Source organism: Melopsittacus undulatus, chromosome 8 (genome assembly GCF_012275295.1).
Source record: "Melopsittacus undulatus isolate bMelUnd1 chromosome 8, bMelUnd1.mat.Z, whole genome shotgun sequence".
Lineage (NCBI taxonomy): Eukaryota > Metazoa > Chordata > Aves > Psittaciformes > Psittaculidae > Melopsittacus > Melopsittacus undulatus.
The window spans coordinates 1,106,132-1,126,688 of record NC_047534.1 but is presented as its reverse complement, the minus strand read 5'-3'; the positions used below and the strand labels follow the sequence as shown (position 1 = coordinate 1,126,688).

Below are 20,557 nucleotides of genomic sequence, written 5' to 3'. Positions count from 1 at the left end.
AGTGGGAGCCTCTGAGTTGTCCAAGGGGGATGAACCAAAAGCCAACTTTAGGCTGTGTCTCTGAGCCTGTGTTTGAGGCTTTTTGATCTGAAGAGCACAAAAGTCAAGGTGCGTTAGTGAGGATGTTACTCTGAGTGATGCTGAGTCCTCCTAGTCTCTATAAGACAGTTTGCCCAGGTAAAGCAGGCTGTGTTTCATTCTGCAAGTGTTTAACACATGTTCAGTAGCACACATGGACTAAACATGGGGGTAAGAAGCATCTCTGCAGACAGCTGAGATCAAATGAAGAGCAAATCTCCATGCAAATCACTATAACAAGTGTCAGCCATCCATGGAGGTACTCACACATTGGCAGCATCGAAGGGCATCCAAGTGAGCTGCACACATCAGCTGCTCCGATTACCTGGGGCAAAGATGACTTGTGCAGATGTTGAGGGCTGATGTGCCCGCTTTCTCCTTGAGCATCCATGGAGCCGGTCCTGACCCTTCAAAGCAACCACAGACAAGTCCTTTTGAGAGTCCTCATCTTTGCATTCAGGATGCTGTGATCAGGTTAATCCTGTACACAGGACACAGAGAAATAACCTGGGAGAACTGAGAGGATCTGACAAATTCTAATGAATTGGTGTTGATCTCACAGTTGCAAACAGCTCCAATATTGGGTATTGCAAAGAGCTGGTTAAAATCAGCTGTCTGAAGTCACTGGATGATCTGGTCATTAATGGGAAATGAAATAATGGGTTTGATAGACAAATTAATACAAACAGGAGCCTAAAGGCACCTCCTGGTAAGATGGAGGTGGGGAATGTGCCACCTCCAGTGGGACACAAGCTGTGCAAGGCCATGATCCGGGTGCTGGACATAGCCCCACCATGCAGCCAATGCAGCTTCCTCCTGCTAATGGCACTGGCACTGCTGGCACTCTGATGGTGGAAGAATAAAGCTATTTTTGGTGAAATATAGAGGAAAAGTGTCCCCATTGGGGTCTTCCTTCCCACAGCTGGATGTGCAGCAGCCCCACACCCAAAGGGACCCACACAGCACCTACAAGAACTAATATCAAGGATAGAAAACACACCACAACTCCTCTTTTTCCCTTCTTTTCCAGTCGCAGCCATGCCAGCAACCAACCAGGGCTGGCCCGAGGCCTTCGGCTTCAAGATAACGGGGACTGGTCCATGCTACATCCTCTGGGTGCAGGAGGGCAGCAGCGCAGCGGCAGCAGGGCTGCGGCCGGGGGACGAGGTGCTGGAGATCGAGGGGCAGCCTGTGTCCTCCATGGGCTACGAGGCACTGCTGGCACTGGCCCGGCGCTGCCCCAATGTGCCCCCCAGCATCGGGGTGGTGTCGCGCCTGCAGCACCTCCACATCCCCCCCGCTCCATGGGGATGCTTTGGCTTCGAGCTGGCAAGCGGCAGCCCCCCAACAGTGGCTGGGGTCAGCCCGGACTCTGCGGCTGCTGCCTGCGGGATGGAGCCGGGGGATCTGGTGCTGGAAGTCAATGGGATGCCGGTGATGCTGCCCGAGGCGGTCGCTGCCTTAATGGGGTCCTGCCATGGGCACCCCCTGCGGTTGGGGCTGCTGCGGACACAGCACGGGGCTGGGACACAGGACCCCATCCCCAGCACTGATGCCGTGCGCCAGGAGAGGAGGCAGAAAGCCCAGGAGTTCAGCAGGAAGGTAAGGATGAGCTGTGGGGCTCCAGGCACCCCACAGATCCCCACATGCAGCCTTTGCACTGTGCTTGGATGTGGGGATGCTCCTGGCTTGGTTATGGGGCTGGAGAGCAGATGTGGGGATGCTCCTGGCTTGGTCATGGGGCTGGAGAGGAGATGTGGGGATGCTCCTGGCTTGGTCATGGGGCTGGAGAGCAGATGTGGGGCATCAGAACCCAAGAGAAGGCTCTGATAACCACCTGATAACCTTTCAGTGGCCCCATGGAGAGCAGATGGGTGCTGCAAAGAGCTTGGAGACGCTCTGGGTGCTGACCCCAAGGGCTTGTTCCTTTGCACTACAAGAGTATGTGGAAGCCCACAGGGGCAGATCCCCATCTCCTGCACCTCTTCAAAGTGTGAGTGTGTCCTCCCACAGACATTTTAGCTCTAATTCTGTTGCAAAGACAAAACATCAACATGATTACATCCTCATTGTGTTCCTGAGAGCTTCCTAGTGGGGAGTTTACCAACCCCATCTCCTCATGCTGACTATAATATTGATCATGGCTGGGCTTTTTTAATGTCTCTAATTTCCATTTCAAAGTGGCCTTTTAGATACTGTTATTGAGACTAACCAGGGCTGAGGGTTCTTGGATCCTGCGTTAATAAAGGAACAAGACATTCATAAAGACATTTGTGGGTATCAGCTGAATCCCCTCAGTCAGCGCCTGCATTAAAGATTCACAAGCATGCGCTGAGGTTTGGATTCATAGGGGAAAGCATCACATGTGAAACAGATACCTGCTGATGACAGGAGATTCACAACAGGCTGGGAGGCTGCTCCATGCTGCCTCCATCTCCTGAAGTCACATTAAAGCCAGTAAACACTTCCTGGATGGGCACAGGAGAGCCCTTCTGGAGCCAGCAGGATGCTCATGATGCTGTGAGCTCCACAGCAGCACCTCTGCTGCATCCCTTCCTTGCCCAGCCAAGCTGCCCTGGCCAGAAGTGGGTTTGAGGAGCCACTGGGTGCTGGAGCACAGCTCAGTGGGCAGCACCTCTCCAAAGGGAGTTAATGGGGGTGATTTAAGTGGCCTCATCTTTTTACATGATGCAGAGAGTAAGAGAACACTTTACCCCTCTTTACCTGGGAGCTCAGCTCTCGTTGGTGCTCCTGGGGCTGGTGCAGTGCTCCTGTGATGGAGGTGCTCATGGGTCCAGGTCCTCTCATCCTCTTCGTGCTCAGGGACTGCACTGACACAAGACGCAGCAGCATCCCCCTTTCCCACCCACCAGGCCCTGGGATTCCCATCCCAGGATTCATCCCACCAGGAACACTGTGGTCCTTTGTCATTTCCAAGCCGGACCCTGGGACTTGGCAGCACACAAGTGAGCCCAGGGGATGTGTCTGCCCCACATTCCATAACCTTGAAGCGCTGCTGCCAGCGCCTGCGCAGACCCAAAGCACCCATGGGGCTGCAGTGGGGGACAGCACCAGCACCGACCTTCCCATGGGAGCTGCCAAGTGGGACAAGCACCTGGAGGAAGCAGCTCTTCCTCTTCCCTGGATGAGGGATGCTCCCAGATGATGCATGGGTGAAGGCTGCTGGTTCCCATGCAGGATGCACACTAAGGAAGGGTGAAGGGCTCTGCTCCCCTCACTGCTGCATCCCCCTGTGCTCACAGAGCTGCTGTCAGCACAAATCCATCACCTTGCAGGGAAACCCAATGCACACAGGGACTGCAGGTACCAGCATCCTCCATCCAGCACAATCCCAGGCCACAGAGCAGCCCCTGGCCTGGGAAGGGGCTTATAAGGAGGGTCCCATTGGGAGTGATTGGCTGGGTGGTGATTAGCTGATTGCTCTGCCTGTCAGGGCTGTCACAGGTGGAAGGGATGGGATGGGACAGCAGCTTGGTGCTGCTGATGCTGTTTCAAGCATCACCTCCAAAAACCCATCGCAATGGAAGGCAGATCCCAAACTGATCAGCCAGATCCCAGCCTGGCCATGCCACAGCCTCTGTCCTGGTGCAATGTTTGTAACACACAGAACAACCACAGCAGGGACATGTGGGAGACCCCAGCAGTGCTGTGTGATGGGCTGGTGTCTGGTGTTTCTCCTCCTTCCCCTTTACTGACTGGGTACTGCAATGAGATGGACGTGTTTCTGCACCCTCAGTGCCTCCATACACACCATTACCTGCCCTGCTCAATGTCCCTTCCCTCTCCTTTCCCGGCTCCCATGTTGCAGGTGGATGCCATCCTTGGTGACCAGCCAGAGGTGAAGGAGAAGGTGTTCACTGTCCTGAAGCAATACGCAGCAGAGCGGAAGGTGGAATACTTGGCCTATGCCCTCTGCATGGTCCTCACCCAGGAGTCCCATCAGGATCTCATTGACAGCATCAGGTACAGGGTGACAGTAACCTCCTGTGCTGGTCTATAAGCCACGGGTGTCCATCAGCCTGTGGGTGATGCGCAGTGCAGGCTCAGGCCATCGGTGACCTGCACTGTACCAGCCACCGGCCATCCCCATCCCTGCGGTGCTCACAGCCCCATGGAGCCACCAGCTCCTCCTGCAGCACGGATGTGGCTCCTGTTTCTGGCTGTCATTCCCAAAGGATATGGGATTGGCTGCAGTAGGGCTGATGGCTCTTCAAGAGCCTGGCTAGGAAACAACCCAGGTGAGGGGCAGCTGGGGGGGTCTCTATAGGGACCATGGCACTGCCTGCAGCATCCCGGGATGCTCTGGCAATGCTCTGCTTGGGTTTGGGCACCTCCTGAGCCCCTGGCACAGCAGATCCCCTGTTCTTGCTGCAGTGTGGACTGCAGGGCAGTGCATGGACACGTGGTGGGGATTACAGCCGGGCTGAGACCATGGCCATTAGGGAATCAGGTCTCCATCTGGCCGCGCTCCGGGTCCGGCTTTCCAATTCCTGCTTTAATCAGTGGAATTGTGAGCTGTCACCGTTACCATAACAACGTCCCCATGCCGGGGTCTATGCTGTGCCTGCCGCCAGCCGATGAGCCGGTGATGGGGATGGTGGGAAGAGAGGGTCAATGGTCCTTGCCATGCGGTGTCCCCATGCTCTGCTGTGGCTGAGCATGGGTCAGCTGGAACCCCCCTGTATTGGAGTGGGGACAGGCACAGAGCCATATAGAGCCAGCATGCAGAGGGGATTGTTATATCCCATATAATTACATATTCCCTATAATTACACAGGATCATTTCCTGCTCGGAGAGGATCTGCATAAGTGTCCAAGTACTTCCTCTGCACCCAAGCCCATCTGCAGGGCACAGCAGGTTCCCCCAGGATATCCCCATCCCAGTGACCCCCATGTTAGCAGAGGAGAACGTGGCTGAACCCAGTCCTGACCCCCCTGTATGCCATGGGGCAGCACCACGGTACAGCCCCTGATGTCACATTGAAACCCCGCTGCTGCCCCATGCTGCTGTGTGAAGGGTTAACACTGGGGCAGGATGTGCCGTGTATCAGGAAGCTGATCTTGGATTAATGGAAATGAAACATTCAGCTCAGGGACCAGATTTACCATTTCATTTAATGGAGTGAGGACAATACAAAATCAAGGTGCTTTGGGGGCTGGTTTCCCAGCTGTGGGGTGCTGGGGAGCCGGGGGCAGCTCTGTGGGTGCTGCTGTGCCCCATACGAGCTGCTTATCCTGAGGTCTCCCACCCTATGGGTTTGATGCTGAGCAAGAGCTTTTAATGCTTTTAGTAACCCTCTGAAAGGAGTGGGCAGCTCCTGGGTGCTCTGTAGGTGATTTCCCCATGGCTTGAACCAGTTTGGTCCATTGCTGACTGAGGGGTTTGGGGTCTGTGCTCTGAGCCAGCATCCTAGGACAGGGGAAGGGCTGTGGGGAGGATGTGAGGGTGCTGGTGTGGCTGCCCCATCATCCCCATGTGCAGAGCAGCCACCCCCAGGCAGTGGTGTGTGTTGGTGCAATTCAGGTGCACAGGGATCCCATCTGAGCTGCCTGGGGCTCATCCTGCAGGACAACCCCTGCAGGCACATGGACCCATTCAAGGATGGGCTTGTGACCATACAGGTACCCCCTGTCCAGCCTTGGAGGCCCTATGAGGCTGTGCCCGGCTCTTTGGGCTGTTTCCACCCAAGATGCTGGGGTGGAATCACACTCCCTCAGCTCACCCCTGCCTCCTGCCCTGCAGAGCCCAGAGGACAGCATCCGATAGGAAACTCCAAGGGGCTGGGATCACCCTTCCCTCCAGGGTTGGTGATGCCCCTCAGCCAGGAACCAGGCAGTGATGATGAGGGTGATGGTCAGGGCTCCCCAGCCCTCTCCCTGTCATGGGGTGCATGGTGATGAGGGTGATGGTCAGGGCTCCCCAGCGCTCTCCCTGTCATGGGGTGCACAGTGGTGTGCCCCTGCCACGCTACATCCCCATGTGCCACTGACCCTCACACTGGCCTCATTGCATCTTCCCTCTGCACCAGCTGGGTTCCTTCTCAGGCTGTTGGTGCTGCTCTGTCCTCCCTCCTGTCCACTGGGTTTTAACGTGCTCCCTGCAGGCTGCAGCATCACAGCATAACCCAAGACCCCTCAACCCCATCGACCTGGGGCTGCAGATGTGTCTCCTCTGCTCGCCTTGAGCTGGGCTCTTTCCAGCATTGTAGGGCTGGTTTCTTTATTCCCCTCCAGCTCAAACGGATTCCAGCCCATTTGCCCAGAATTAAGCTCCTGCAGGTTTTAATTTGCTGACATTTTGCTCATCCCCGTGGCTGTGGATAGCAGGGATAACGCACGTGCTGCGCCGGTTCCTCCCCGCTCCCATCCCCTGCCCATAGGGCTGGAGTAAAAGTGCACAACTGTGGTTCTGCTCAAGGATGACATACGGCAGCGAGGGGGGAAGATGAGCTGCCTCGGGTGAGTAACGGATGGACCTTCCTGGGGGGCTGGGATGGGGAATGGCTTTTAAAGAGCTTAATACTCGAACCGAGCAAAAGAGAGATGTGCTAAAGTTAATTAACTCTTAGCATCCGTGTGCGCTGGGGCTGCTCCTGTCAGGGACCTGCTGGGGATAGGGAATGTCTTGGTTTGTGGCTGCAAATAGCAAAGGCTGGGGCTGGTCCTGGGGGGGTTTGTCTCCCCTGCTCCCCATGGTGATACCGAGTGCGTGTGTGGGGCTTGTGGAGGGGAGCGGGTTATTCTGGGCACACTGGGGTCCCAGGGGTGAGCGCCTTGGATCTGCTCTTGTTTCTGAGCTGGTTTCAAACCAGGGCACAGCTGTGGTTCCAGCAGAGGAATGGCAGCGGCTCCGCACCCCATGCTCTGCACCCCATGCTCTGCACCCCGTGCTCTGCACCCCATGCTCTGCGCCCCATGCTCTGCACCCCGTGCTCTGCACCCCGTGCTCTGCACCCCATGCTCTGCACCCCGTGCTCTGCACCCCATGCTCTGCACCCCGTGCTCTGCACCCCGTGCTCTGCACCCCATGCTCTGCACCCCGTGCTCTGCACCCCATGCTCTGCACCCCGTGCTCTGCGCCCCATGCTCTGCACCCCATGCTCTGCACCCCATGCTCTGCATTGCATTTAGGTCTGAACTACCTTTATGCATGGGAATTAGGGAGTGATGGGGACACTGGTCCACTCGTCCCCGCTCACCTGCAGTGTTACAAAAGCTGGTGCATAAAGCACCGGTGTTGACGCTCGCTGGACATCGTCCCATTAACCTGGATTTGGATAGCGGGATGCGGGTGTCCTCCGGAGCACATCCAGCCTCTCACCCTGGCCCCATTAATTCCTTAGGTGATAACTGTCAGGCTGTTTGGACTGCTCTGTGTTGTCATGGATCTGCTTTGAGTCGTGTTGTGCTTCACTCTGCTGCAGGGAGAACAGTTTGGGGTAGTTTGTTACCTCCCTGCTTTGGTTATGGTCTGTTTGCTTCCCAAATACCCCCTGTTCTGATGGGAAACCCAAAGAGAGCAGCCCAAGTTGCTGGTCCTTTGGGCTGGGCAAGCGCTGCTTTGGTTGCAGTCCCTTTTGATCCATGACAAAGACAAACCCACTGCCCGTCAGGGGCTCCCTTATAACAGGAATTCCATCAGGAATTAACGGCGCTCCAAACACGATCTATTTGTCTCAGCTTGTTGTTCACAGTAATAACGGCGCTTGGCATGTTCCTGTATTAAAAGGCTCCAGCCATCTGTGACTGTCTCTGGATAAGGAATTTCATTGGAGCCATCAGGATTTATATATTATGGGTTGTGCAGCTTCCCTGCTTGTGGTCCCCTCCATGTCCCCCCTCCTCTAGGGCTGGGGGCAGCTTTCCAGGTCTTTCGGGCACTGATGCAGTTTGTATTGGGTGACCCCCCCATCCCGCATGGCTCTGGCTGTGCCTGATGCAGCACCTCAAACCACACACAGACACTGTCCCCCTGCCTGCATAGAGCCTCTGGTGATGGAGGAAAAGCAGCTCTGGTTTGCTTCCATTCTAAAGAATCCCTAATCCGATGGGCCAGCATATGTTCAACTGCCCAAAAAAGGGGAATTAGGGCAGCAGGGATAAAAACCATGTCAGCAGTGAAACATTGGGGAGCAGAGTTCTGTTTTCATTGGCAGAGTTCAAATAGGTCATGGCCAAAATGCCTCGGTGCAAATGGAGATCAGATTCTGACAACTCACACTATGGCTGTAGTGCAGATTGTAGCATCCTGCTCTGCTTGTGCCCCAGCACTGAGCCACCTCTTTCCTTTGGGTGGTGGTTACATGGTCTGAGTTTGCCAATACCTTATATAGACCATGGAAAGCTGTGTTTGTGCTGGTGTTCCCAACAGAAAGCAGGCTGGGGACAGTGGGCTGAGGAGGCTGCTCCCTGTGGCTCTGGGAAGCAGGAGGTGACACAAGGATGCTCGTGCTTCCTGGGGGCATCTCTGCAGGCCTCCAGCAGCTTCAGGGCTGTCTGTCCCTGCCAGGGAAGGACAAAGCCATTGGTTCCTCCTTTGGACACAGGGGCACTGGGTTTGGGAGAGGTGAAAGCCCCCAGGGCTGATGGGGAAGGTGACCCCAGCCAGGCATGGGCTGCGGTGCTGCTCCAGGGAGGCTCTTACCAGCAGCTGATGCATCATCACCACTGGAGCCGGTACAGGAGTGGGTCAGGAGAGTGTGACCCTCCCCAAAGGCCCCTGTGTGGGGCTCAGGGGTTTGGGTTGTCCCCAAGTAGCAGTGGGGTGGCTGGAGAATGGCTGTGAGAGGCTTCTGAACCTGACATACAGCCACTGCATCCCAGCGTGTCTGTGCTCTCGGGTGCAAAACACCTTCATTCCTATTTAATGGTAACAACAGCCACATCTGCAGAACATCTGCAGCCAGAGGAGTGGTTACGGAGCTTCCATTAGGGTGGATAATGGGATACCAGCCCCTGTGAAAGCTGCAGGTCCAGCTCAGTGCTGGGCTGGAGCGAGTCCTGCTTGTGCAGGAGGGTTCAGATGTTCCATGTCCCCTGGTGCTGTCGGTGCTGCTGGGGCTGGGGACCAGTGCATGGCTGCACATGGGTAGGTCAGGATGGATCAGATCAGTGCAGGTTCACAAGCAGAAGCCCTGATGCTGGGTAAGGCTGTGCAAGAGTTTCCTCTCCCCAAAGTGCATGAATTCCAGTGCACACTGGGGAAGTGCTTCTCCAGACTGGGAGCTGTTACATAGCACAGTTTAGACCTAATCCAAGAGTAGCTCAGTGCTTTAATCCACCCTGGGATGTGTTTTTCTCTGCACAACCAACAGACTCAAGGTCAGGCCTTTGCTTGTTGGTTTCGGACTAAACCATCCGCTTCTCATTTTCCCTTCCTTTGGTACCCGGAGATCACATCTGATGTTGGCAGCTCCGGGAAGCTTCACATCCTCTCCATCAAACGCGAGCGCTGTGCTTAAAGACAGCATTATTTAAATTAGAGATGTGGGGTCTGTGATCTTCTACCCTTAACGCACAGCACTGCTGTGTTAAATGATGCTCTGTGGCATGGGGAGAGCTTTGGGCCCATGGTTTTGATGCCGGTCCTGGTCCAGAGCATCTCCACCATCCACATACCCACCGCCGATGCTGTTTGCCTTTAAGCTTTCTCACCCCTTATTGCAGCGTGTCATTTAAACAGAAGCACTTTAGAAGTCAACTAATTAGCACCAGGGAGGCATCCCCCCGGAGTTCAGTGCCCTCCTTTCTGCTGCGAGATCCTTCCAGATACACATCACAGCGCCTGCAGTGCTTGGGGAAGGCTCTGGAGCAGGGAGGGCAGAGCAGGCACTGGAGCCCCATTGCTCCACCGGAGGCACGGGGTGGATGGTGCTGGTCCAGCCGGTGCTGGGTGCGTAGTGGGCAGCAGGCAGGGGCTCGGCACAGGTAGGGTTTGATGCTCACCAGCCCATCTGGCTGTGTCCCTGTGCACCGCAGGGGTGACAAGTGACAGGGCAGCACCGGCTGGCGCAGGGCTCGGTTGTTGGATCCGGCTGCATTGTGGGTGTGAGCCGAGGCTGAGGCTCAGCTGCATGAGGATCTGAAGCATCTCCCCTTTGTTCCCGACCCTGACAAATGGGAAAGGACCGGAGCTTCTCCCGGCATTTTCGGTATGTGTCCATGCTCTGCTCCTCGCGTGGTGTGTGTGGTGCTGGGTGTGATGGGAAACGTCCCTGCGATGTCTCCGGCATGAGGTGGTGCCGTAGAGGCTCATCAGGAGCTGTTGGGGGGAGCTCAGATGGAAAACTGGGGTGGGAGAGGTGGGAAGAGCCCATCTGGGTCTGCTTTGTGTCCATCCCTGTGGTCCAGCAAAGGATGGGTGCTGAGGATGCGGTCTGGGGGTGCTGTGTGGTGCAGGGGGTGATGGAGCAAGCATTGGGGTCCTCTTGCTCCCAGCCCTGGCTGAACATGAGCTCTGAGCAAACATGGGGCTGCTTCTGCCTGTTCCCACCAGGGCTGGAGCCACCACCACTGCCCTGCTTAAGGGGATGGGTCTGGCACTGGTGAATCTCAGCACCCAGCATCCCAGGGCAGAGCTGGGTGCCCATCACAGGACCTGTGTGCTGTGGAAGTGGTTTTCCATGGTGTGGGGTTGTCAGTGAGCACAGGCTGCAGGAGCAGGGATGTTTGTCCAGAGGGGGCTGCAAGGGGCATGTCTTGGAGTTTAAAAGCAGTGAGTGTGACTAAGACGAGTGCCAGGGAGCTAAGTTGATGGGGACCATCCTGCAGCCCTGTGCTGCTGTCCTGACTGGGCTGCTTCAGAGAAGGATCAAAGGCAAAGCATCCTGCAGCCTCTGGGGCCTCTCCTGGCCTGGAAAACACCCTGAATTCCCATTCAGAGCATGGGCTGGGGATGCTTTTCCCATCCCCTTTCCCACAGGGAACAGAGCCAGGGCTGACCTGGAGCACCTGAGGAGAAGGAAGAGGAAGCTGAAGGCAAGAGGTCAGCGCTGGGCAGATTCCAAGCCCTCCCTGTCTGCCCAAACAGGGTGGGCGCATCCATGCTCCCTGCATCCCAGTGGGATTTGCTGGGAGAGGGAAACCCCAGCTGGGTGCTGCTCTTCAGTGCCACACTGATGGGCAAAGGCAGGTTTATCCCATGGGATTGCAGGGAGCTGCAGACATAGCCAGGGTTCCTCACTCAGCTCTGGGCACTGTGCTGGAGCAGAGCACAGGCTGAGGCACCAACCATGTCTAATGACATCCCATGTGCTACCTTTGGAGAACTCCTTGTTCAAGACCTCCTCTCAGAGGGCTTTGCAGAAGGAAACTCTTCTGTTGCTTTAATGGGATGATTTTCACCAGTGAGCCCCTCTCCTTGCTAAGACACCACTTTACTCCTAGCCCTGAGCCAGTTCATCCCTAAAGCATGTCCTTTGCCTGGTTATGGAGCCCAGCTCACTCCTCAGCCCTGATGTCTGCATCAGGCAGCACAAAGTGGGGCAGCCCTGCTGCAGTGAACAGGGCAGCTTAATTTGGCCAACTGAAATGGGAGCATGATGCTTTTCCCTTCAAGGAACCCGGACTTCTCCCTGGTGGGAGCCCATCATGGGCCAGAGGTGTGGGACTCACTGCTCCCCTGCATCCTCCCTTGCCACAGGGCTGTGATCCCATAGGACACCGCTGAGTTTGAAGCATCTATTGGCATCACCTCACTCTTTTCTATTGCTGCTTGATCACAAAGTGATTGTGAATTGTACCAGTGTGATGCTTATTTTAAATCATCACCAAATGCTTTGTGGGAGCATACACCAGGCTCGGGATGGTGGTGATCTGTTTGCTCCTACTCATCAGGCTTATTTTGGGTTCTGCCTTTTGCTGGGGGGAAATAAAGATGTCCTGGTCACAGCAGGTTTGGGTTTGAAGCCTCCCCTTCCTTCTCCTCTGGCTTCAGACAGGGTTCCTTTGGTGACACTGCCTGAGGATGGGGACTGATGGCAGCCGCAGCCTCTCCACCACCTCCATTCCATCCAATGCAGCCCCCCTAGAGCAAGGTGCTGTGGGTCCTGTGACACTGAGATTGCCCCAGTTAATGCTCCCCATGGGATGAGGTCCATGGGCAGTTTGAGGTGATGCTCACATCCCACCTGCAGCACAAGTGTCTGGGTTTGTGCTGATGTAGGGAGCGCGTCCTCATGCACCGGAGGTGATGAGCACTAATGAACCTCACAAGATGCTGTTGTCTAAGGCAGCTGTGAGGAGCAGCCCGGTGTGGAGTTGCTATAGAAACACCCGGAGATAACAGCTCCTCCTGAAGCCCCAAAATGTGCAAACGGGAGGTGGGAGTAGGTGAGGGGGTGTTGGTGTCTCACTGTTGTGGTGGCAGAAGGGAAAGGAAAGGTGTCTCGGGGTGTTACAGGGGTGACACCTTGACTGAGGTGGGAGCAGTGTGGATGTGCTCTCATCCCAGTATCCCACTTTGCATCCACTGAGGGTTCAGGGGTCATTTTGGGGGGCACAAGGGCCTCTTGGCTGCTGGCACAGCAGCTCCTACCAGGCAGGGGGTGACCTGGAGCAGAGCAAGTTCTCAGTGGTGTCCCCTTATCTGCAGCATCCTCATCCCTGCAGCATCAGCATCTCACAAGGGGTGAGGGTCCTGCCTGCTCATAGGGGAAGCAGTGTGGCAATAGCCAAGGCTGGAGCCAGGGAATGTGGAGTCCTGTCCAGGCTGTTTGAATCAGTCCCAGTGCCGTGGGGAGGTGTGACATCCTCATCCTGCTGGAGCCATGGGATGGAGCAAGAGATGCTGTGAGCATCCCTGGTGTCCACAGCAATGCAAGCACTGAGGCCAATGGAGCACAAGCATCCAGGGCTCTGGGTCACATCCCCCCCACGCTCCTCACTCCTTCCCTGTGTCCCTCCCGCAGGATCTTCATCCCCAAGAAGCACCGGCAGCGCTTTGACGAGGTGGTGTCGCAGAGCCTCATCAGCAAGCTCTGCCGCTCCAAGAGCCAGCAGCACAGCCACCGCCTGCGGCGCAGCCGGAGCGAGGACCACCACGAGCGGCTCCTGGTGTCCACCCGGGCCAGCTCCGTGCCCCGCAGCCACGAGGAGCTCAGCAAGAGCCTGCGCAAGTCCACCTCGCTCCTCACCAGCAATGTGGCCTCGGGGGCTGCCCGCAGGTAACACCGCTCCTGAGAGCCCCATGGTCCATGGGGGCAGCCTCTGGGTCTGGGGATGGCTTTGGGATGAGGAGTGGGGGGAATCCAGCTGGGATGAGGGTGAGCAAAGGCTTTCACTGGGCATGTTTGTGCCCCTTGTCCCAGCTCTGAGCCACTCTTTCTGCCCCCTTGCTGTCACAGGGCTGGGATGAGCCGCAGGGTGTGAGGGGATGCTGGCTTCTGTGACAATGGGATGTGGGGTACTTTGATGTGCTGGTGGGATGCAGGGTACCCGGATGTGTCAGTGGGATACAGGGTACCTGACCATGCTGGTGGGATGCAGGGTACATGGATGTACTGGTGGGATGCAGGACATCTGGCCATGCCAATGGGATGCAGGGTACATGGATGTACCGGTGGGATGCAAGACACCTGACCATGCCAATGGGATGCAGGGTACTTGGATATGTCAGTGGGATACAGGGTACCTGACCATGCTGATGGGATGTGGGGTACTTTGGTGGGCCGCTGGGATGCAGGGTACATGGATGTACTGGTGGGATGCAGGACACCTGGCCATGCCAATGGGATGCAGGATACATGGCCATGCCAGGCACCTTGGCCCAGAACAGGCTGTGTTATTCTGCCCTGCCCCAGCGGGTGTCTGTTTGAGGCCATGGGAGGAAGGATGAAAGAGGGACAATCCCTGGTGCACAGGGGATTGACCCATTTCCCACTCTCATATGGCCAGAGCACAGCTGGCGGTGCCTCCTGCTGCATTCCCAGCAGGATTTGCTCTGACAGCACAGCTGGGGAATCCTCTGGGATGGGCAGTGCTGCCACAGGCATGCCCGGAGCCATTCCCCTGCCTGCAGCTGGTGTCAGCAGCATCCCACCCCCTGCCAGGCTAATGTTTGGTGTGACTGGTCCAAAATCCAGCTCCAGCACAGTCTCCTTTCCTGACTGTGCAGGATACATCCCTACAACAGGCTCTGTATCATTGCTTCCCTTCAGCTTCCTGCAGGGAACCATTCCCAGCTCCAATCACCCTCCCAGCAGGGAGATTTCCTAATGCTCCTTCCAAAACTTCCTAGTGGAATGTAATGTCTCTCTCATCATCCGATGAGGTCTCTGCCCCTGAAGCACGCTGTCTCCTATCCTGTGCAATGTACAAGCTATATCCCATGTCCCACTTTAAAACCACGCTGGCTTTGAAGGGCTGGATGCTTTATTTATGGATTCAGTATTTAATGTAGAGTCAAAGTCCATGCTCAGGGGCTTTGCCCTAAAGAGCCGTTGTCTCCTCCTGACCCTCCAACCTCCCCAGGCTGCAGCCCTGGTTAATGGATGTTAAGCTTCAGCTTGCAGAAAGCAGGAACTGGGTCTAAGAGCTCCAGCATGGAGGGGCTGATCCCAGTGGGGACTGCGTCTGCCTCAGGGTTGTGATGATAACACATAAGGGATGGCACCTGCATCCCTCCAGCCATCCTCAAGGAGATGCCAGGGCATTGGAAGGGCTGGGGAATGGAAGAAGAACCAAGCACTGACTCTGGTTTCATGTTTGCCTTTCCCCTGCAGAACTGTGCGAGTCTATAAAGGCAACAGAAGCTTCGGCTTCACGCTGCGTGGCCATGCCCCGGTGTGGATCGAGTCTGTGCTGCCAGGTAAGGAAAGCCCCAGCCACCGGATTCAGGCACTGAGATAGCTCAGCTCTGAATTAGAAGCTTTCAGTACCTGCTGTTGGCTGGAAAACAGCAAAAGTCACTGGTGCCTTTGGTGTATTGAAAGGTGGGAAACGTTCTATGTGCAGTGAACAGCCTGGAATCATACCCAATGCAAGCTGGGTGCTGGCGTCACCATGCCCAGTGAATGGCCCCAGCTCACTCACATAACCCAGCTGCTGTGGGTTCCCTGCTCCATGGGGGGTTTCCCTGACCATGGAGCAGCTGGAGAGCTGGGACCCATCCCCATGAGCAGGGATCTGCCAGCTAAAGCCCCTCTTGTTCCCTGTGGATTTAGGGAGCCCAGCAGAGAAGGCTGCTCTCAAGGCTGGAGACCGGATCCTATTCCTCAATGGCTTGGATATGAGGTAGGAGGCTCTTTAGAAGACCTGGGGTGGGAGGTGCCCGAGCACCTGCATCTTCATTGTTCTCTCCTGTGCTACCCGAATGAGAGCTCTCTGCTGATGTGCATGGGGGGGATTGGCCCCTGTGGACATCTCCTTTAACATTCCCTTATAAAGACCGGCTCTGCGAGTGGTGTTTGAGCTCCATCCCTGCTCCCCCGTTGACTTCTCTGCACCAGTAACCATGTACAATGCATGGCACTGCATGTAACTGGTGTCCTGACTGCAGCCCACCCCAGACCCTGATCCGAGCCACTGTGGGTTATGTGGTACATGTCAAAGCCCTGGGGCTCTGCTTTTGAAAGGAGCAGAGCACCAGCCAGCCCATGGATTGCTCCCAGAACAGGATCATAAACTTAGAACCATGTGCAATGCATTTCTATACAGAAGTTAATGCTTCTGTGTGTCATTTGCTCACAGCAATCAAACCAGAGGTGAGTGTTCACCCCTCCAGCAGCCCATGTGTCCTCAGGCTGGGCTTTCCACCCAAAACCCAAGAGCAGAGGATGAGAGGAGGCTGCAGGATGAGAGACAGTGATGAATATTTAAAGGTTAAACATCTGATGCTGCTTCTGTCAGTGCTCAGCTCCTCACGTTTCAGCTGATCCAGCACACCCGGGGCTGATGCAGCATTGCCAGGGCATAGAGGAGAAACAAAGACTGTCCTCTGAGCAGGCAGTGTCCCAGGCTGGCCTGTACCCTATTCCAAGGGCACTCCGAGATGGTTTTGCCTACAAAAATACCTTTTACACCCACCTTGCGTTTTCCTTTGCTGCGGAATTAGGCCAGGCAAGGAGAGACCCGCAGCACGGCACCATTGAAAGGAGAAGCTCATCTTCTGTGTCTGTGGGTGGTTAAAGTACCACCGGTTCAGTTGTAGGGTGTTATTGGGGCTCTTCTCTGTGCAGCACAGATAAAACCAAGCACAGATTGAGAGCCTGGGGGTCAGAGTGGGGCTCAGCGCTGCCTGGCTCTGAGCAATGAGATGAGGCTTCCTGTAAGACAAATACAAGTGGCTGCTTCACTGCTGCTCTCTCTGAGCTGCTGCCCACTGCAGTGCCCTAATCCTGCCCACTGCACTGCCCTAACCCTGCCCACTGCACTGCCCTAATCCTGCCCACTGCACTGCCCTAACCCTGAGCTGCTGCCCACTGCAGTGCCCTAATCCTGCCCACTGCAGTGCCCTAATCCTGCCCATTGCATTGCCCTAACCCTGAGCTGCTGTCCACTGCACTGCCCTAACCCTGCCTCTCTGTGTCCCCAGGAACTGCTCCCATGACAAGGTGGTATCGATGCTGCAGGGCAGTGGGGCGATGCCCACCTTGGTGGTGGAAGAGGGGATCGTCAACTTCTCCAATGGTAAGAGCATGGGAGGAGGGTTTGGGGCTGCAGGACTCCTTCGCTGGATCTCCAACTCCAATTCCCCACAGTGGGAATTGCCAAATAGCTCCCATAGGCTCAGCAGGTTCAATGCACTGCCTGGAGCACTGCTCCCCTCGCCTGCTTTCTGGGATCAGGCTCCATCTCCGGCTTGGCTGCTCTGTGGAAGGGTTCATCCCATTGTGTGATCGCCCTTGACAGCCTTTGCCAATGTCCTTTCTGTGCTGTGTCCTTGACCGGAGTAACCCAACCCTGTGCATCCATGGCCGCTGTGCAAACCCCTCCTTGTGTGTGGATGTTGCTGCTCGGAATAGCTGCTGCTGGATGAATAATTCAGCTGCTGTGGTGAGCACAGCAGCAGGGAGGGTGGCTGGGGCCATGTGGGTGCCTGTCAGCACTGCTGGGGCAGAGGGACAGGACCACAGCCCAGGGCAGAGCATGGTCACTGCTGTGTTGCCAAAGGCAGGAGGGTCAGTGTGTTATTGGGATGCTGCTCCACAGTGCAGGAATTAGGGACTGGCTTTTCCCTCTGGAGCAGCAATGGATTCTCCAGAGCTGCACCTTAGGAGCCCTGTGATACCAACTCATATGTGTGTGTGCTAGGAACAAACCTGAGCACCTCACTACTTAACACTACCAAGCAGTGGCACTCAAACTGCATCCCTGCCTCCCAGGAGAAACCAAGGAAAGAGGGATACTTTTCTCCTGCTACTTCAGTCACATTTCTAAGTGGATAAGCACATCCTATGGATATTCCTATGTGGAAAGTGTATCCCATGGTCTCGGTCAGGTCCCTTTTTGCAGCTGCATTGCCCTGCACTCGCTGCAGAGACAGCACAGGGAGCAGTGCAGATGGGCCTGGCAAAGCAAATGCCCTTCCAAGCCTGAGTTCACTCAGAGGTAACCCTTGACTGATGCTGCTTTTGAAGTCAATGATTATGATAAATTACTTTAAAACATGAGTAGAGGCTTTAGAGAGCCAGAGAAGGGACAACATCTGATTGTGCTCACAGAAAGTGGGAAGCAGCACGGGTGAAGAGAGAGATCCAGAGAGCATCCCTGTCAAAACACCCAGCTCATGTCCAGCAGGTCCATGGACTTACTGGAACAGACACAAGCTCCAGGGCAACTGAAGGCAGGGGCACTCACAGCCCCAGATGAGCCATTCCGCCTTGTCCCCATGCTGCCTTCCAGTGCCTGAAACCTGCTTGGTTTTACCCTGTGCCCACAGCCTCTGTATCAGCACATCAGGGTCTGTATTTCTATGGGGCTGAGGCTCCATGCTCCGAGATCTCCCTTCCCCGAGGTATTTAACGGGAGGACCAGGAGGTGGAGCCCAGGGTGTGCGAGTGCTTCGGCTGCAGGCAGGGAATGGGGACACACATCCAGGACCGTCCGCAGCCCACTGCCCGAACCCCATTGCGTTCACGGCATCCCCAGCTCTGCCCCTTGGTTTCAGGACCAGCCTCTAACCCGTGGTGGAGGCTCCATCTGTTCAATTGTCTCTTCTCTCTCTACCTGCGCCCTGCAGACTCGGACGCTGCCGACCCCCCGAGCAGCTCCTCCGCGCTCACCTCCCTGCAGTGGGTGGCAGAGATCCTCCCCTCTAGCATCAAGATCCAAGGACGGACCTTCACGCAGCAGCTGGAGCATCTGCTGACCCCCCCCGAGCGCTATTCCGTCTGCAAGGCGCTGGAAGGCTTCTTCCAACATCGGTAACTCGGCGGCAGCTCCATCCCTCTAGAGCTGGTACCCAGCCTGGCAGTGATGCCCAAGCAGAAGGCAGACCCCTTTGCTGGCAGCACATCCCTAAACCCCTCATGGTGACCCTGCTCTCTTGCTCTCGGCTGTTCCCAACAGCCCCGTTCCACCTCTTCCAGTGAATTTCCAGTGTTTCATCCTTGTCTTCCCACTCTGAGCAGCTCAGCAGCAGCACGCCCTTGGTGGCAGTGCGAGGATGCTGCGGCTGGCAGAGCCCTCACCCTGTGATGGAGCACACCCTGCTCTGCTGCAAGGGTTGAAACTGATCCCTTTGCAGACTCCAGGCTTTCAGTAGTGCCCTTGTTTCCTGCCCTTGATCTTTAACCTCCCTGCACCACAGTGAAGGAGCCATCCCTTTGGTGCTGGGTGATGCTTCTGCCTCCTCCTGCAGAGCTGGGCTGTGCTGCTCCTCAGCAGCCTGGGTCGCACTCGGGATGTGGATGGGCTACAGCTGTGCCTGCACTGCTGGGGGAGGCAGCAGAAATCATTGCTTGTGCTCCCCTATGGGGCTCCCCAGATGGGTATGTCACCCTGAGGAGCAGCAGCTGTGGGAGCAGATCCAGTCCCCGGGGTCTGCAGCTGGGAAATACAGCCCTGATCCTAACAGGATACTTGCTCAGTGGCACAAGGATGGGAGCCCCAGTGCCATGAATCATGTCCCCAGCACAGGGCAGCACACGTTGCTTGGTCTCCCAGCAGTGTTTTACCTGCTGCCCACCCCAGCGCTGCTGGATGTGGGCATCAAGGATCTTGTCCCATTACTCATTTCTTGGGAACAGAGACTGACCCACCTCACTCCATCCTCCTGCAGGCACTTGTAGGGAGCCATCAGGTCCCCCCTGAGCCTTCTCTTCTCCATCTGAACCCCACAGCTCCCTCAGCCCTTCCCCATCTCTCTTGTGCTCCAGGCCCTGCTCCAGCTCCATTCCCTTCTGTGGCCCCTCTCCAGCCCCTCAATGTCTCTCCTGTAATGAGAGAACACAGGATTCAAGGTGCAGCCTCACCAGTGCCCAGTGCAGGGGCACCATCACTGCCCTTGTCCTGCTGGCCATGCTGATACAGGCCAGGATGCTCTTGGCCTTCTTGCCCCCAAGGGCAAGCTGCTGGCTCATCTTTACCTGCTGTGGGCCAATGTCCCCAGGTCCTTTTCCATAGGCACCTTTCCAGCCATTCTTCCCAAGCCTGGAGCATTCCATGGGGTTGTTGTGACTCAAATGGAGGGCCCAGTACTGAGCCTGGTGACCCTCAGCCATCAACCCAGCCTGTCCCTCCCTAGCACCAGGTTTTATCCCTGGCTGTCAGGTGCTGATCACCCAATGCTTCCCGTTAGCTCCAGCTGCACAACTCCACTTCCCAAAGGGCTCATCCCTTCCTTATAATCCAACACCTCTGGAATGATCCGTCTGCATCAATGCCCAATGGCAGAGCCCCAGCCGAGCACAGGGAAACAGGGCTGTGCCATAGGGATGCGCTCACTGCCCAGCCCTCTCTTTCCCATTCTGCAGGAACATTGACACCCTCATTGTGGATGTGTACCCGGTGCTGGACACACCGGCCAAGCAAGTCCTCTGGCAGTTTGTCTACCAGCTGCTGACCTATGAGGAGCAGGAGCACTGCCAGCAAAAGATTGCCAGGTTTCTGGGTTACAAGTCCTTGGAAGGTGAGAGGAAAGTCCCTGCACTCCAACATGGATGTGCTGCATCCCACCAGGTCCATGGGGACCGTGGTCCATCACACTGGGAGCATCCTGCCCATACACTGCCCTTAGGTGTGGGAGGTAGAGCAGCACAAAGAGGTCTCCAGCTCCTGTCACTGGTGAGGTTGATTTGCAGGTGTCAGGCAGGAGGTCACATTTCCTGTACCTTGTAGTTTTGGATGGAAACTGCATTGAGAGGGGAGATGACACCAGGGATGATGTCTTCAGGAGCAAAGGAAGCTGAGGAACACACAGGGTTTGCAGTCAGACAGCAGGAAAGTGAGGGCAAATTCAGACTGAAATGGCTTAATCTTTGGATTCAGACTTCTTAATTGCCTTCAAATTCATTTATTG

At 56.0% G+C, this 20,557-nt stretch overlaps 1 protein-coding gene across 1 annotated transcript in view; it reads left to right on the top strand.

Annotated features, from left to right (window-relative positions):
* Positions 1 to 1,116: 1,116 nt before the first annotated feature.
* GRID2IP (Grid2 interacting protein) overlaps positions 1,117 to 20,557 on the top strand; it is a 29,547-nt gene continuing 10,106 nt past the window's right edge. The window contains 8 exon segments of the mRNA XM_034065639.1: positions 1,117 to 1,680; positions 3,908 to 4,062; positions 13,008 to 13,262; positions 14,820 to 14,905; positions 15,261 to 15,330; positions 16,631 to 16,725; positions 18,278 to 18,461; positions 20,013 to 20,200. Coding sequence (XP_033921530.1) covers positions 1,117 to 1,680; positions 3,908 to 4,062; positions 13,008 to 13,262; positions 14,820 to 14,905; positions 15,261 to 15,330; positions 16,631 to 16,725; positions 18,278 to 18,461; positions 20,013 to 20,200 — 1,597 coding nt within the window.